The sequence below is a fragment of the Chelmon rostratus genome, chromosome 18 (genome assembly GCF_017976325.1).
Source record: "Chelmon rostratus isolate fCheRos1 chromosome 18, fCheRos1.pri, whole genome shotgun sequence".
Lineage (NCBI taxonomy): Eukaryota > Metazoa > Chordata > Actinopteri > Chaetodontiformes > Chaetodontidae > Chelmon > Chelmon rostratus.
This window is the reverse complement of record NC_055675.1, coordinates 22,594,690-22,613,374: the sequence shown is the minus strand read 5'-3', so window position 1 is coordinate 22,613,374 and position 18,685 is coordinate 22,594,690. Positions and strand designations below refer to the sequence as shown.

Here is an 18,685-nt window from a genome sequence, read left to right as displayed (position 1 = left end):
TAGAGGCTAATTTCCTCTTGAAAGTACTGAGAGATACAGGTTTTGGTGAATAATTCACTTAAAACTGTTATTAAAACGTTCTGGGTGTTCTTTTGTTTCTCTGTATTCTTCAGCTGCTGCATATCAGCTCTGTGATGATTATTTTTTTTAATTAATAATCATCTGCCTTTAATATTAGCTTATGAGCTTAAAAGGTGGCTTTTAGACGAAACCTTGAAAGCAACATCCCCTCCTTCTTCATTTCCTGGAAGGAGGAATCAGCCAATCACAGCGCACGTCCTCCTCTGGCAGTTAGCGCTATACACGAAGAAGCGACCCGGCGGCCACAGCAGGCGGGCTGGTTTTTAGTTCTCTGCTACCGGACTAATATGAGCCCGTAAGTTGAGAGTTAAGACATTAAACCGGATGCCTCTATGATCCACCAAACCTTACAGCGAGATATACAGTGTTCAGTTTGCACAAGGTAAGACAATTCCGCAGTACCAAATCAGCTAGCATGACGTTAGCTAACCGGGCATAGCTGTCACGGTCACGTACGCCGAACTCCATTCAAAAACCTGTCAGTTTAAGGATGACTTACTTCTCAACAAAGGTAGCATAACTTTATCACCGCGAATCTTAAACATTATTCCAAACATTTTATAAAACGTGAAGCTGCATTTAAATATGGGGCATATGATGAAATACCGCACAAAGCGTATTTTTCACCAGTTTAACTGTACAAAATTGGAGGGCGGTGGCAGCAAACCGTTATGGACGACTGCTTGAGAGAATTTGTACTTCTGTGGGAATATAAGATGCACGCATGTGGTTGGTGTGCGCTGAATCGTGCATTATTCACGGGAAACTTTAAGCCAAATTTAACAATTTGTATGTTGCACATACAGGTAAGGATGTCTTAAATTGCTAGAATTTCAAATGCAGTTTGGTTTATCTTTGTCTTAACGCTACAGCGGCGTCGGGGCTACTACTGGCTAGCAGGTAGCTGAATGAAACGGGCCACGAGTGCTGTGTGTGATATTTTTATCCATACATGAAGTCGTGACTTAGATAAAACACGTTTAGTGGTGAGGTACCACCTGTATCGTCTAGCAGCTAGGCTAGCTAACAGCTAGGTAACGTTACCTGTCAACACCGGGGCCAGCATGACTGTTTCTTTGGTTAATTACAGTAAGAAAGCCGGAGAGACGTAACTTGACAGAGCCAGATGAAACAGGAGTCGTTAAGTGAAACTAATAAATTGTTCCCTGTAACAGTATTTATGAATGGTGGTCTGTAAAATAGAAAGTATTTCTCCATGTGCAGGGAGATTAGCAAAGGATTAGGGCTCCACAAGGACAAACAGACGACAATCACGCGGCATTCCTTCTTCCGTCATACCGGACCGTTATTCCAAAACCAGCCGCTTTTTTTCAGACCAACGTGTCTGTTTGATCAGAACATCATCAAATTACCTGTCTGTTAAATGTGTGTTTATTTAACACGGAGACACAGGCTTCACCTTGATTAAAAACCACAGCAATGTCCAGCAGTGACTGTCTGACCAGTGTCTGTAGTATGTGTACATTCACCCTGGGTGTAATGACCTAATTATGGAAACGGGTTTTTTTTGCCCTGAATCAGGTCTCCCAGGACGCTCTTTCCTCTCAGTCTGTGCTGCCTCCATTTCTGTCAGTCAGACAGTTTGGTTATAAATGGCACTGTTACACTGCTGTAAGTCACAACCTTTGCAAACTCTAGCTTCTGACATGACATCAAATGAACCTGCCTGACCCATAAAGTTATAACAGTTTCATGATTTGCCCACACAGTCAACAGCTTCACATTTTATTTGATGGTGCATTTCTGGCTTTTTACTGACCACCTTTGACCATAAACAAGTGCAGCATTGCAGTTAGAGCCTTGGTTGTGGTCAGAGTCTGCCAGTCCTGGTGATGGTGAGGCAGGATTTGTACACATCCTGAGAGTGAAGTCTGCCTGGGATTTTTTCCTCACACTATGTTATACATACCTGTACATAACAATATTAATGTACAGTTTCTAAACAAGCAGCAAAGAATTAGGCGGGATTAACCTGTGCAACTTCTTAATCCTATTATGAAAAGGTGTTGACCACTTTCTCCAGATTTTTTAAAGCTGATATACTGATATTAATATTTTGGAGTTGGGAAAATGATGATGATATAAATGAGACTGTAAATGACTTCAAACATTTTGCATTACTGTACTGCGATTACTTCTTACTTATTTTTTGATGCCTAGTTGCACTTCTAAATTTAATTTGTGCTGCTCTAGTCTCACAGAGCTGTTCCCACCTTTGTAAGACACATTAAAGGAGGGCTTTGCCCATGAAAACCTGTATATTTAATAGGCATTTATATTGTTTATATTGTTAAGCTGTCTGGCTGATCTATTTTGTAGGAACTTTGGGCTTCTTGGCCTTGGTCGTTGTGATTACATAGTTAACATGTCGCCCACCTTAGAAAGGCATTGTTATTTTTAACAATAAAGGAGAGAGCTATTTTAAGATTAGCAGCGTTACAGTCTATCTTCAGAGTCGTCACTGAGGAAGAGTTTTCACGGGAGTTGTCGCCCTTTGTCATGGCATGATTTTTCTAATTTGTGTATTTTTGACAAGCACCCCTGTCTGGACCAATAAAAATGTCTTGAACCAGCACAAAACAGTATTTTAGCATCTTTAGAGTTTAGTGGTCTGTTCTAATAATAGCCTTTTGAAAATGATCATTTAAGTTTCTAAATATGGACCAGACCAGTAGATTAAGTCGTTTTGCATCAATGCATAAAGGTTTGTTGTAATATATCTGATGTGTTTGTCTACAGTCTTAAACAGGGGTCTTTAACAGATTATGATAAACTGACTAAACATCTCTTCTTCTGTGCAGTTTTTTTAGATGGTTTTTCCAGCTGTCACAGCCATTCAGCGTAAGACTAGAGAGATGCTGAACATTATCTTTGTAAAGTGTGTTTCAGTCAGTATTGCTGAGGGTCTGTTTGTGACTAATGTTCCTTATGGCTTCTGCTTTTTTATGTGCTTTCAGTGGGATTGTTGAGATATTTTTCCATTTGCTTTATGAGTGATTGAGCAAGCTAGATATTTAAGTGACATACATTTACATTTTCAATGTATCAAACTACAAAACAATTATATAGAAATAATGATTAAGTAAGAATATACAAAACAATTCAGTTTCTGTATCAGCTTTACTGCTGCGTACCTCTGTTTTTTAGAAAGGACCAGCACTGTCTCCGTTTATCAATCTAACCTTAAATACATGCAAACAGATGCTTTGATTCCCTCATCTTCTGCTTTTGTCTGTCAGCTGACAGCCCTTCAGCTGAAAAAGCGTGCTGCATGGTGGCTAAAGTTAGATTAATATCTGCACTTCATAAAACTTGGAGCACAAAAGAGCCCCAGTCAGCTGTTTGGAAAGGAAGACAAAAGACTCAGTGTGTCTCTCTTTCTCTCTGTGTCTAGTTTTAGTGGCTGTACTGGATCTGGTGTTGTGTTATGGTTCATTTTCATACCGCCGGCCTTGTTAGCGTGATAAATGAGAACCATTTGCATGCACGCAGACAGGCAGGGCTGTTTTTATAGTCTGCACCACAGCGACTGCAGTTAGCTAATTAACCCAATAGACCAGCTGATACTCGATCGATGGCTCCAGTGTGAGCTGCAGGGTGGCAGTTTGATCAGTGCAGACCTCTGTTGGCAGGAGCCTGGTGGTCTTGAAGGTTTATGTAGAAAACAAGTGTGTTAAGGCCTCTTCTATGGACCTGCTTCTCCTGCCAGACTGCCCGATGGTTTGTGCAGCATGTTTGGAGAATTCAGAGTATTTACATCAGCTTTCTTGGCTTCAGCATGCGTGCCATCTGGGCCTGCAGTGTTTCCATCATCCAGAGAAATAAAGGTCTTTGTGATGTCATCTTTGCAGGGTTTATTCTAATCAATATCCTGACCAGATTTTTGGTATGTTGCGTGAACTTCATGCAATGCTTTGGTGTTGTTAATGTCTATATTTGTAATAATTACCTGTCAAGCTCTACGTGCCTTTATTCTCATATATATTCTCGCTCTGGTGACCGGCTTATTTCAGTCTTGTAAATTTGACTCATGTTGATCTTACCTCACTTAGCTATTCCCACTTTTGTAAGAAGCATTAAAGGAGGATTTTACGCATGGAAACGTGTATATTTACTACACTACTATTACTCGACTCTCTTAGGACCTGCCGTGATTCCTGTCCTATTGGACAATTTGTCCTGTAATGACACGGTTTTGTTTGGATATATTATCTACAGAGTATATCTGAATATTAAGAAACTGTTTTGTCCGAACGTCGGGCTGCTTGGCCGCAGCTGTCGTGATTACATAGCTAACGTGTCGCCCATCTTAGAGAGATACTGAGCAACCAAGCATGACATTCACTGCATGCAGCAAAGTTTCTTCGTAAACATGCCCTCAGGATGGCGATCCTATTATAGTGAACTGGAATAATCCAGATATGAACAAAGTGAAGTATTGTCTGTGGGTGGTTCTTTGCATGCTGTCATTGAACAAGCTGTAACTCACTTTATAAGTTAATAAGTTATCGGGCTGACGGTCTGTACCGTAATGAAACTATATTCTTTCTTTTGACTTTCCTGTACACCCTGACAGCCCTTCAAGTTAAGTACTTCCAGAGGCAGCTGGACTTGCTTGTGGTTCTAGAAGACGCTTTCCTCTCCATCCTGCATGAGGATAAATACCTGAGACCTCCCACCAGACAGTTAGAACTGAAGAAGCCTCTTGGATGAGGGGCGAAACCTCTTCTAGAACCACAAGCAAGTCCAGTTGCCTTTGGAAGCCCTTAGAAGTACCATGACCTGGATGAATGTAATCTTCACAGACAGACCTTTAAGTTAATGATACCCGCATAAGTGATGTTAGTGGCTTCATGCAACTGAACAGTTAGTCGATGAATCAATGAATCTGGTTTTATAGATAACTTCTTCTAAATGAGTTATTCTTATCCCACAAGATGTAGACGTAGCGATTGTGAAGTTGTTTCCCAATTTTCCAGCATTTGCAGACGATCAATCTTTTAGTTGATAATCAACTGATTCATCTCAGAAAAATAGCCGTTTGCTTCAGCCCTAAACCCATGTCATCCCCTTTAGATCCAAATGCATTCTCCTGTGTTGAGAACGAGAACATGAACTAAGAACAGCACAAAAGGTATCGGTACATAGAAGCAACAGCAACATGAAATAAGGGGAACAGCATGGATCGACGCTCTTATTCTACTAGTTCTTCTCTCTTATTGTGAATATCTGAGCTAACTGTTCGGATGACAGAGCAGATGACTTTATAATGGTTAGCTCAGATAACAGAAGCCCCGTTCACACAGCTCGAGCATTAGCTGGGGTCACTGTGTGATTTGTAATAATTGCAGAGGTCGTCTGAGTTGTTAATCCTGTGCAAATCTGCTCACTTTGCAATAAGCAAACAAATCCAAAGCAAACTGCCTACCATATGCCAGAAAATAAGTCTGATGTTATGTTAATATTTCTTCACTTTCTTGGATTCCCTTGATTTCCTGTGCTTTTTTTTTCCTAATGAGGCAGCAGCTCAGCCTGCTTTAAGGCTGCAGCACAGTATCGGCAGCCTGCACACTGTAACTCTCTCTGTGTATGCTCTGTCCATCCCATGCTGCGTCAGACACAGAAATATAGACCTGTGGACACTTTCACTTTACTTTGTCATGGTGTGTGTGTGTGTGTGTGTTGGCTGTCTAGCCAGAGTCTGACCAGGACATTGGCCCTCTCTGACATGGACTCGGACAAGTAATCTGTGAGATCAGCAAACTGTAATCTTCTTTAGTCAACGACCCGCACAACTGTGTGTGTGTTTGTGTGTGCGTGTGCGCGCGTCCGTGTATGTGTGCGTGCAGTTCAATAGAAATCCCTCTGTATATTGTAATTGCAAAACACTAATTCCAAGCTATTGAACAGCACTAAAATCATTGCCTTCAGTTATGAAACAGTGGTGGTTATAGGTATAATTAAAGATCCAGTGTGCAAGATTTAGGTGGATCTATCGTCAGAAATGTAATATAATATTCATAGTTCTGTTTTCATTAGCGAACAAACACCTGAAAACAGGAGTCTTTGTGTATTTGTTTCTGGTTCTTCCGGGTTCTCTTCCATCAGGTCCGACATGTTGCACTGTCATGTTTCTACAGTAGCCCAGAATAGACAGACCAAACACTGCCTCCAGAGAGGGCCTTTCTTTCACATTTTTAGTGGCCGTCTTCTACACGCTTGGAAGGGGAGGGTGATTCAAGGGGTGTTCACTTGGTTGCAGTCTGCAACTTCACCTCTTGTAGCCACTAAATCCCACACCTGACTTTTTAAAAAGTGTTTTATTTGTGCTTCTAAAGATAAGATGAAATAACACTTTCAATAATTAAGTACCAATAAACCCAAGAAGTCCAGCAAATCTGGTAATCAGGTCTTGGTAAATATAGGGGGTCGAGATGATGCACCTCACTGCTTGGAAACATGAACTCTTCTTATTAGCTTGCAGATCAGGAGCGAACACAACACGTCCTCACAGACTAAAAGCATTCGTTTTCTCACATCCTTCCTCTGACGTGTTTCTCTTCGTCTCCACAACAGTTTAAACCTCCACTAATTAAAGTCTTTGGCTGTCGTCTTTGGATGATGGAAGTTTTGTGCCGCATCATGTATGTTAGAACATTTGTTGATGACAGAAAATCAATCAACAACAATTATATATTGATTAACTGCTTAAGACTTAAATATTTGCAGCTTTTCTCTCTTTTGAATCATTTAAATTAAATAAGTTTGAGTTTTGGATTGATGGTCAGGAAGCAAGACGTTTGCCTTTCATGGCTTTCTGAACTTTTTACCTGTTTAATAGGGTTAGGACTTCAGACTAAATTATTAATAAATCAATGTTAGTAACACAATGTATTGATTAATCAGCTTAGTGTCAGACCCTGCTCTGGATTTTATTTAAAAACTGACTTAAAGTGTGAGAAGCAGGAGAAATCAGTGCTGACCGTCCCTGTTTCAGACTTAATGACTGTTCCTGTAAAATAGCAACAACATAATTAATTGCAATAATTTAATATTTTATCTTTCAGTTGCAGAGATAACGTCTCTTACGCTACATGAAGAGATGATTTCATCTGTAGTTTTTTTTTGATGAAGCACATCATTTCATAGGGTTGGTAGGTTGGAGAATATATATGTGCTGATTTAAATCTTGCACATGATGCTGTTCACTCAATACTGTAAGCTCATGAGAAGCCCCCCTCTACAAATCCAGAGTGATTGGTTTATATGGGAATTAACATCGTAATCCTGGTCTTTGTTAGCAGGAGGAGGAAATAGGAAGAAGTCTTCCTCATATTTTGCAGCGACGTCTCTGGCTCTTTGCTTCTTATTCCAGATAATTAAATTTCCACCAGGTGTTGATTGATGTCTTTGGTCTTCTGAATATATTCAAGCTTAAAGCGTGAGTTCTTATGCACCATTTAGCCCTGCAGCACTGTGTACATTTCTGACGAGTGACTGTACACACTGTACACAAGCTAGGCCGCTCCTTTGGTAAACAAAAGCGCTGTGAGCTTGAAACAGAGTTTTTCAGGTTGGCCGGTCACCTGTGCTGAGCCCTCAACGACATTCATCAGCTTTGAATAATTTTTGACTCTATACATTTTCTCTTTGTAACAGAGGTGAGCCATGGCTGAACCGAACCCCTCCCGTCCCCAAAGGAAGATGTCCACCGCTGGGGAGAGTGTGTACAAGGTGCTAGGCCTGGAGAAAGGAGCATCACCTGAGGACATCAAGAAAGCGTACAGGTAAGAAGTCTGAACATGCAGTAATCTGAATTATTACTCCAATTAAGCTGTTTTAACTGTCACTGCAGAAAGGATTAGATTCTCCGGAGCAGCCAGGCTACCCGTGTTGTACTTATTACTTTAGGTATTTCCTAAATCCTTAGCTTTAATTTGTGTAATCCTGTTCCTGGTTGTGTTGGCAAATTCGCCCTCATAAGTGGTCAGATTACTGACTTATACTCGTGCCATTCAAAGACATTCCTCCACCAGTCGTGTTGCTAAAGAGCGGATTTCTGTCCGTGCAAGCAGAGACGATCTGATCTGAAAGCATATGCTAATAAGCAACTAATGATTACTTTCATTGTTGAATTATTCTTTCAGATTATCTATCAAGGTAGATACTCGTGCCTTTAAGAAATTAATCAAACAGTTTATAAAGTGTCAAAAAGTGGTTAAAAATGCCTTCAGCCAACAGTCCAGACCCTAATGGCAAGAGAATTAAAATGATATGACACAGAGAAGCTGCACTGAGCAAATGTTTGACATTTTTCCTTGATTTAAGTTATTAACTCATTCATCCCTTATCAGTATTATAAATTAAGGCTGTAACTACTGATTATTTTCAGTCTTTTTTACATGCTCAGCGTTTTAGCTCCCTAACACAGACACTTTTAAAACGCCCTTTAAAGTGCAGATTTGTGAAGCTCTGTGTGTCTGTATGTAAACAATACATTCATCACCACATTCTCGGTGTTGTTTAATGTCATGAGCATGTGTCTATAACTACAACTAATGGTGGACTGCTGGTTAGTTTACATTTGTTTAGCACTGTCAGGCCATGTGCCAATATATTATAAAAAAGGTGAGTCTGTCATGGGAGCTGGAGTTTTATGAGTGTCCATTAGAGTGTGGATAGTCGATCCAAGCTCTTACTCAAATACTCTCCTTTTAATAGAGATGAGAAGGACTTTGATCAACCGGACCACTCCTTCCTTCACTTAATCTTTCTCCACACTTTCCTCTTCTTCACTTTGCATTATTGGATTTCCTGTGTGCTCTTGTCTCCCGTCAGGAAGCTAGCATTGAAGTACCACCCAGATAAGAACCCAGACAACCCGGAGGCAGCGGAGAAGTTTAAGGAGATCAACAACGCCAACTCCATTTTAAATGATGAGACCAAGAGGAAGATCTATGACGAGTATGGCTCCATGGGCCTTTACGTGTCCGAACAGTTCGGAGAAGAGAGCGTCAAATATTACTTCCTCATGTCCAAATGGTGGTTTAAGGTTGGTGCTTTGGTTTACTTTCGGTCTGTGTGGAGTTTTTTCTTTTGTGAAGGGTTGTCAGTGTAACTTGTCCCAGTTAGGAGGTGAAGACAGTCAGAGCCCCCCTGTTTGCTGTCATACGGCTGAACATGTTGTTTGCTCGCTCCTTCCTGCAGGGTCTGGTCCTGTGCTGTACGTTGTTCACCTGCTGCTGCTGTTGCTGCTGCTGCTGTTTCTGCTGCGGGAAATGTAAACCACCAGACGATGATGAAAACTACCAGTACGTCAACCCTGAAGACCTGGAGGCCCAAATCAAAGCAGAGCAGGACGGAGGTGAGAGGCTGTTTCACAGAGTTAGGGTCACACTTGACATTTAATGTTCCTCTTTTTACAAGAGACTAACCAGAAGTGTGACAACATGCAGTTTGAAGGGAGCGCAGTGCACAGAAAGTTTAGCGTTTCAGTCCTGGAGATCCTCGATATTTACACACATTATCTCTAATTAAAAAGGACACGTTAGGCTTCTGTTCCAAAGTGTCTCGTAACTCTGGTTCTTCCTCCTCCAGGCACTAATGGAGTCTGCAGTGAAGCGGTGCATAGTGTTAGATCTGTTGTTGTTGGGCCTGTTCTTCCACTCTTCTGTTTGTTACTGGAGATTTCAGTAACTGTGTCCACAGCAGCGTTTCAGACTCACAGCAGGATTCCTGCACATCGGTCACAGTTTTTTTTTGTGGTGTTTCTACTTGGTGGAGTGACATTAAAATAACCTGTTTGTGCCTCAACAACTTCAGCAGAACAACTTCTGGAGCCTTTTCCTATGAACTGATGGCTCACTGTTTAGCTTGTTATTGTAACTCAGCCGCCTTGGGAACTAAAATATTTCTTATTTCCACACAGACATTTGTGATAACTTCTTATCTGAAGTTATATTTTTTATTATAACATAATGCCCCCAAAATTCCTTCCACAGTCTCATGGAAGGCAGTCTCCCCAAATTCAGTCGTTACCTGACAGGTAACTAAAGAGTCCTGACACCTGCTGTGAGTTAGAGAAGTGATACGCAGTTTGTACAGGAGACTTTTATGGTATGGTTTTTAAGTGTAGCTAGGGAGGACCAGCCTGCTTTGTCATATAGTACAAAGCAAGGAGGACAATGTTGAAGCGATGCTAAGAAATATTAATGAGCTGCATGCTGAGTTATTTTAAGGTAGAGTGAGCAGCATGAGATTGAAGGACAGTCAAGCGCAGACACGATGGCTGACTGTGCGATCATTTTCCTGTCCTCAAGACAGACATGTGCTTTATTCTGAAATAGAAAAACAGTTTTTATCTGTGCCAGTTGCTCCACATGCTGTTGCATTTCATTGCTTATGAATTCTACCTTTAACTAAAACTTCAAGCCTATTAATGTGCAAACAGCATCTGTAGGAAAATTATTATATATAGAAAGTAAAAGTCGATCAACCCAGGGCTAAACATCTCTCATGCTGTAGGATTCGTGTTTTCATGCTCCAACCCAACAGGTTACACAGTTATCATAGGCCAGCCCACATCTAATGTGGGTCCAGAAAGCCCAGAAGGCCAGAGTCAGCCCATCCCCCTGCCGATGCCGATGCCGATGCCTCCAGCTGAGCCCCAGTCGCCGAGCAGTCCAGCAGGGGAAGAAAACCCCGGAGAGACCTTACCAGAGTCGAAATGACTCGTAAGAGCCGCCTCGTCTGATTTCTGTGTCTCGTCGTGCGTGCGTCCGTTTTGTCTTGTGCGGGACGTTGTCTTCGTCCTTGGCTGTTGCTCGTTCGTGCTCGTCAGCTGCCCGCCTGGCTGTACGCGCCGCTCATCGCCGCTTCTTCACTCATCCATAACAAACCGCCCGTGCTGTCCAGTGACCACCGTCACATGTTTCCCGCCCCCATTCATCATCTTGCACGTGCACGTTGTGTCATGCTGTCCATATGCCTGTCGTCAGTGGTCCATTTAGTCACTGCACCGTAGTGCTTGAAACCATCAGAAAATAAGCATGGCAGAATCGATGACTGTAGCTTCGACCTGTTGTATGACTGTTCTGTATATGTGAAGGCGTCAGCTTGTACTTAACCTTGTGTTGATAACAGACAGGAAATCTTACCTGTCATCATGTAGAGACAGAAAACTGAAGGATGGAACATTTGACGTTCTATCAGTGATCAGATCATTGTCATATTCATCAGATTTGTGTTTAAAGTTCTTTCACTGCATGTCCACTAACATACAGCCAAACACAAGACCTCATGTGATTTAATGATTTAATTCATTGACTGATGTTACTCTTTCTCCTGCCAATTCAGGAAAGTGACAGCATGGATGAGCCTCGACTAGCAGAAGCAGGTAGGACAGACACTGTGCATGTTATGTTTTTATTATTATTCACTTTTTTTGTCTGCAGGGTAAAGCATCAAATAGACAGAAGAAGCTCTATAAAGAACAGTTCTAATTAAAGATGTTAGGAGTCAGTGTCAGCCTTTTTGACCCCATTTACACTGAACACATTATCCGGATAACGTGACTATTAACGCATATTAATGCAGGTGTAACTGATCAGAGTGTGATCCAATCTGCTGGACCACATCTGGAGGCAGTCTGGCTCACACTGTCATTTGTTCTTGGGTGAATGCAATCCGTACAACGTGCAGTCATCTGCACACAACATACAGATATTTGTTTTTAGCTAACATAAAGTTTTTGTTAAAATATTGAGAGCAAGCAGGCAAGACGGCTGAAAGCGGCAGTCCTCTAATTACTGATTATATGTCTGTTCTTTGCCATGAAAGCGCCAAAAGATGCTTTATTCAACAGAACTGTGAAAAATGAAACCAATACAGGTGGTTAATCAATTATATGCAGTAAGAAATGACTGCACTGATCTGTGCAGCTGATCTGTTATTAACAAGACCGTTTATGTAGTCACAGAGTAGCCTGCAGGCCTGTAATGCAACACACCAGGACAATCTGACAGTGTTTTTACACAGAGGAATAACTTCATGAATTACATTTACAGACTTCCTTCAACTCAGCAACACACAAAACTTTTTTTTAAGGGAGTCGGGGGCTGATTTGCTGCCACCTCACATGCATGTTTTACTCTGGAGGACAGAGATGATCTCAATGAGGATAAAGAGAACACATTAGAAACACCAGGTGTGAACACAAAGGCGAGATCAGGTCGTTTATTAACGTGTCTGGATACAGGTCCCACTTTAATCTGAGTGGGCTGTTCGTTTCGTGCTGATTACTGGATACAGCTGCTGTTGAATCTGTCGGTTTATCTTCACCTTTCTCCCTCCCCAGCCTTTCCAGCCCCTGTTACGATCCAGCCACATTCGACTGCTACCTGCGGCGCAGAGATCAACCAGCCCAAAGCCACCAGCCAGCCCGGGCCCACACCTCAATCCTGACCCCTCGACCTACCCGATCCGCCCACTGGACGACACCTGCAAGGTGGGCACATAAAGGCTCTCGGCCCCCTCCATGGAACTCAACTTAAGCTCTGAAAACACTAAGACACCTCACTGAAAATAAAGGTCCCCCCTCTCCTTCCAGCTTGCCACACACTTTAGCCTAGCCTGGGCTAGATGTGATCTTGTTAGCAGTTCAGTCATCAATGGCTCCAACATGCTGGGACTTCTTACTAATCTGTTCTCATCATACCATCACAACCAGTAAGACTGTGACACTGGGCAGGAGGATGGCAAAAACTGAGTGATATGAGGGCAAAAACGACCTGGGAAGGTGATCGTCATCATTAATCTGCTTTCCAGAGCAGGACTGGAATGATCTTTTCTATTCTCTCTCTGTCCCAACCCCCCCGTCTCCCTCCATTTTGGACTCCGCTGGTCACCAACGGAAGCACTGTTTTTGTTACGTTTCTTCCACGTTAACTTGTTCTGGAGAGAAACCCAACGAGGGTTTCTGGTAAAATAACTTGGATGCCAGCAGCACGAGGATGTGGGTGTGGAGGACCTTCTTCCTCCCTCCTCATCCTCCTTCGGTCTTGAGGACTAAGAGTCACTTCACAGAGCAAAGCTTTCGATCCGGACATTCCTGCTCTTCACATGAAGACATAAATGTGAAGGCGGGAGCGCGAACAGAAGAGATGTGACTCAGCAGAGGTGGCGTCTGAGCCAAAACCTGGAGCTGAAGATTTGGAGCATGGATCCGGAGTAGAGTCGAGGCTTCCCGCCCCAACGTGCATGCATTGTTTGTTTGTTTTTTTTCAGATGCATGCCCCCACCCCCCCACTGTACAGCACTGGAATACAGTAAACACCCCAAACCACAAAACATGACAGACCTGCCTGTACAGACTCTGGTTCCACAGACACACAAGCTGCCGTATATACGAACACACACTCGCACCAGCCCGTATGTCATCGCGCGCCACCCTCTGCTAGAAAATACAACCCGCAGCATAACCTCCTGACTAAAATGGACAATGATGGATGCCATACTAGGAAAAGAAACACAACGCTTAAGTGTAAACCAGAAAATAATTGTTTAGTTGTGTTTTATGGGATCTGCATCATTGGGATCCCTCTTGTGTTGCAGTCAGACTGTTTGGTAGACCAAAGGCGACAGCTCCATGTAGCCTGACCCACGATGACTCCGGTCGAGGCCGTTTGCTCTGGAGGCCACAGTTCAGCTCGTCAAAGTCGTTCGTATAATATGCATTTGGGTCTATGCACCTTGTGAAGCGGGTCTGTTACCATTTCATATGGTTCTTCGTTTGTTTCCTTAAGCCTCTGTTCAGGTTGTAAAACTTTAATCGTACCTCTTACTTCCAGAACTACAGAAACCACCAACGTTAAAGTTACTTGATGAGCTCAGGTCCAGATTCACTAAGACTGCACCGCGTGGGCAATCTGCTGACTTTGTTGCACCTCAGTTACGTTTTCAGTTTGCACCGAAGCCACGTAATGTTATGTTGATTAATTTGTGTCTCTTTAAAGGAGCACTGAGCAGGCAGTCCACCCTCTTTACTGCACATTTCTTGCACTCTTATTTCAGTTGGAGGACTAATCTGCTAAGTCCTGCATCTTTTCAGTGCTCCCTGACCTGATGGTGACAGTGATGTGCCTTGACCAACGATTGCAGCAGCGACTGAGCAAACCACTCTCGACGCAGCGTTTCGATGCCACATGTACGTGTGCATGTGTATTTTGTAGCTGTTGGTGTCTTGTTTAGCATGGTCTCACCTATAAATAGAAACCAAGAACCAGATATACGTACAAGTTCATGACCATTGCTGGTGAAAAGAGGCTTCATTCATCAGTTCTGCTCTCTCATTCGCTGGTTGGGTCGTTCATTGTTGCTTTTCCTGTGCAAACCTTTAGTGAATCTGGATCAGCAGTGTTGTGCATGCTGACCACGGCCGCCAGAGATCTGTTGAGATGATCCCAACTTTAGCAGAAAGTTTTGGACACTTGGTCTAAAACACTCTAATTTTCCATGCATGTACTCAAGGCCACTCTTATTTGACATTTCCCATTTGGATCTTGGTGTTGTTACAAAGGAGCAGTCGCCCATCAAAGCAGTGTTGTCTGCACGGTCGACGTCAGGGCTGCAGCTAACGGTTATTTTCTTGATTCATCGCTTCGTCTTCATGCCAGAAAACAATGAAAAATGGCCACCAGGGTTTCCCAGAGTCCAAGGCGATGTCCTCAAATGCAAAGTGGAGAAACAGGAACTGGAGAATGTTTGGCATTTTTGCTAAATTAATTGACTCATTTGATTGATCGATTAAGTTTCTGTTAATCCATTAACTGATGACTTGTTGTTGACTGTTACGCTGGGACACCAGGCGTCTCTTGCTGAGTTGCTGCCTCAGATTGTGACAGCTGCAAACGAGGCAGCGAGATGTGTTTTCTCCTCAGTTTGAATTAAATCTAATGAGTTTGCTGCTGTAGTTCGAGTCAGAAGTCGACCTTGTGTGGTCCAGCTCAAAGGAATAAACTGTTCACCAGCAGTCAGTATCTATGAACAGTGTTACGTAATGTTTACTCTAGTGGGTACATGCTGTAATAGCAAAGCTAACTTTCCTCTCACATTTTCATGTTTCATGACTTACTACACAGGTGCTTTGATAGGTTTAACGCACTTTACTTCTTTAACATGACGATTATTAATTTTGTGACATAATTTTGGCGAGCATTTGTGCCACTTTAACATCAGCTCACCTTCGTTATTAATTCCTGATTAATGTCTTCATCAGCATTTCTAATTTGTTGTCTTGCCTGAAACGCACCATAAATCCGCAACCTGCGAGTCCTCAGACATGATGGGATGGACCCTGAAACATGCTCATGTCTAGTTAACTACAGTTTGATATGATGAAGCCAAATCTGTGCATCCCAGGGTTATTAAACACTACTAAAGGAACAGTTTGACATTGTGGGAAATATAAGAGAGTTACCGCGACACAGTTCCTGGCTAAGAAATATTCCAGCAGATAATCAATAACAACAGCTCACAGCTTTGTTTTGTTTTTTTATTTAAACGAGACGTCAGAAAGTCAGCTTTAGAGGTTTCGGTAGGTGGATTTTGTTACCTTCATGCAGAGCCAGGCTAGCTGTTTCCCCCTGTTTCCAGTCTTTGTGCTAAGCTAAGCGTCTGCTGGCTCTAGCTTCATAATTTACATCTTCTCATATAAGTCTCAGCAAGAGATCAGAGAAGTATTTCCCACAATGATGACCTGTTCCTTAAAAACAGACTTATTTGGACAGAACAGAGCTTAAATGCTCTGTAAAACAAACCTTTTTGATTGTTTACTTCAGTCATGTCGATGTGCTGTGGAGAATTATCGTCCAGTGTGGAGTACTTGTTGGTAAATTGTTAAAATTTAAATGAAATGTTCTCCCTTTCTGGTGGCAGCCTGAAATTTGTTCTTCCTCTCACTATAAATAAAGGCCATAGTGTCTGTGTGTGGAGCTGAGGCTTAAAATACGCTGTCGAGAAGCAACACACACACAGTTAAACTCACCTCTCAGCTGCTAAAAGTCCTCGATATTACCCCGTGAACTGCAATACACTAATGTCGACCTCCATGTCGGACCAGCAAGCCAGCTCTTTGTGTCGTTTCGTGATTTACAAACCAGCTCAGACAAACATCTCCATCGCTTCACTTTGGCTCTGGCTTTGATGGATTTCATGCTTTCAGCTTGTATTCCTGCAAGCTTCAAGGTCGTCGCATCATCTCGAGTTTTTAAACCGTCAGCAGCCAAAACCTGCAGTCTCAAAAGCGTCCCATAACGTTTCAGGAATAATTCTTTTCGTCTTTCTTCAGATCTTCTCAAATCAAATCAGCGTAAACGCAGTGAGGCCATGGAGCACAGAAAGAAGACGTTATTTATTATTTTTGTAATTGTTGTAAATAACTCATAAAACAGAAAAACAACTGACAAAATTCCTTATTGTTAATGGACATGTTTTATGAATTAATGTCTCTTTTAACAGTGTACATACATTTTTGTTATTTTTTTTATTTGTCCACATAGAAATACCATAATTTGAATTTGAAGACTAGAACAGCTGGTGGTCAGTTTGGGTTTAAACGATGAATGCAGACACTAAAATCATTTGTGTGTCTACTTTAAAATACTGGCTTGAATGCTCTCTGCTATCCTGTTAGCCTAATGCTAATGTATGCTAAAACAGTTAGCATGCAGCTAACATTCTTCGAAGGACAGGTGGATGACTTTGTCTGTGTTCCCGTTACGCTCAGTTGACCGGTGGGACAATCTACCAAAACTGCTGTATTTCTCTTGAGAGTGACGCGAAATGTTAAGGTGACGAGAAGAATAGAGGAACGTGACGAAGACATTTTATTAATGTAGATGAAGGTTTTTTTTCTCACTGTTGTGGTTCCCTGTGGACGATCTGTAAATGAGTTATTATGAAATTAAAACAAATAAAAAATGGGGATTTTATAACTTCCTGTCTGTTAGATTGTTTTGCATTTGCACTTTATTAATCAATAACATTTTACTGCATTTACTTTACAAAATTTTAAGGATATTAATATTTAATAACATTTTAATAAAACATAATTTTATTGTCAACTAATCCATGGAAAAGAATAAAACCGGGAATGTGGCACTTAGCTGCAAGCTTTCAGAAAGCCTCAGTAATTTATTTAAACAGTCTGTACTTGTAGTTTTTAATCAAACAGTCAGAAATGCTGCTTTTATTGGGGACTATTTTCAGCGGCGGATTAATCCACATTTGGTGCTTTAGTGAGTATTTGTGGCAGCAGGACAATGGAGCTCTTTGGCACCGAGGAAGAGGAAGAATAAGATATCAGGCTGTGTTGTTAGTAGGATTTATTCACTGTGGACCATAAGAGGAATATAACATCGCCTTTAAGTCCTTCAGAGCTGCTGCAGGTGAAGCTTTTGATGCACAACGACCCGGAAGAGTAGCTGGTCGTAGAGAGGCATGAATACAGCTGCGTGCTGGTATGTTTAGCTTACTGTGCAGCAGCCCTCCCCTCCCCAGCCTATAAATAGTCTAGTAATCCCATTAATAGCTTAGTCTACTTAGCCGACTCCATTCTGTTGATTAGCATGTAGCTCGTGTGCTCGGTCGCTAGCAGCTGACCTCAGCGCTACATCTTGCTTATCAGAGAGCTGCCAAAGGTCAGAGGGCAGGAAGAGGAAGAGAGAGTCCCTGTGGAAGACGCATCCATATGTTTTATTCCACATGGGATCTGGTTTAGTTTTACAGGGTGGATGTAATCCATGTTATTGTGTGATTGCTGCTTTACTAGTTTGACCTCAATCTGACTGTTTAATACAGTGAGATGTTTTAGTAAGAGTACATTTCATTGTTTCCATTGCTGACTGGCCTTAATCTCTGAAAAAAATGCATTAGCTAATAATCCATTCATTCGTTCGTTCCTTCATGAGCTCATTTATTGAGGTTCATTTGGTCCCATTAGTTTGTTTCTTCTGCAAAAACAGATTTTAAGGACATTTAGTACAAAGACACAGCCACTCATTTACAGAATAACCCAACATTTGTACTTTGTCTGTAATTGGAGAGCAGAAAAATCCTCCTCTGATCATTATAATTTCCCCCAAACAGCACAGAGCACATGGCCTCAGTGGTGGCTGCAGCTGACCGGTGATGGTTTTTAATTGCAGGTCTGCGCTTTGAAATGTTTGATCCTGCTGCACATTTGACACAGAGACATTCAGTAAATTCAATCTGTCTCCTAATCCCGTGAAATATAGAAGCTGCCTGGAGGTGAAACCAGCAGTCGACGCTGGATTCAGAGAAATATTCTCAGTATGAATCTGTACTGAATGTTTCCTGTCTCTGTTTTATTGTCACGCTGCTTCTTCTGGCTCGGAGACTCGAACACACGTCACGTTTTATATTTAGCCAACCCCAGTGGGTATTAAATATTAAAAACAGACGTATAGATTTCATGAATCGAGCCCCAATCTCCATTAATAACTTTTAATATATACTCTACTTAAACTACTGAATACTTGTTTATTTGTCTGCTGTCTTTAAAATG

At 41.9% G+C, this 18,685-nt stretch overlaps 1 protein-coding gene across 2 annotated transcripts; it reads left to right on the top strand.

Moving 5' to 3' along the window:
- The first annotated feature begins 324 nt into the window (after nucleotides 1-324).
- On the top strand, nucleotides 325-17,077 carry dnajc5ga (DnaJ (Hsp40) homolog, subfamily C, member 5 gamma a). Of its 2 annotated transcripts, XM_041959072.1 has the most exons (7): nucleotides 325-463; nucleotides 7,762-7,889; nucleotides 8,941-9,154; nucleotides 9,310-9,466; nucleotides 10,657-10,835; nucleotides 11,458-11,497; nucleotides 12,458-17,077. In XM_041959072.1, the coding sequence occupies exons 2-5, from the start codon at nucleotides 7,771-7,773 to the stop codon at nucleotides 10,830-10,832; spliced, it is 666 nt and encodes a 221-aa protein (XP_041815006.1). In that variant the 5' UTR covers nucleotides 325-463; nucleotides 7,762-7,770; the 3' UTR covers nucleotides 10,833-10,835; nucleotides 11,458-11,497; nucleotides 12,458-17,077. The 2 variants fall into 2 exon arrangements, with proteins under 2 accessions (XP_041815006.1, XP_041815007.1); XM_041959073.1 differs by lacking the exon at nucleotides 10,657-10,835.
- Nucleotides 17,078-18,685: the final 1,608 nt, after the last annotated feature.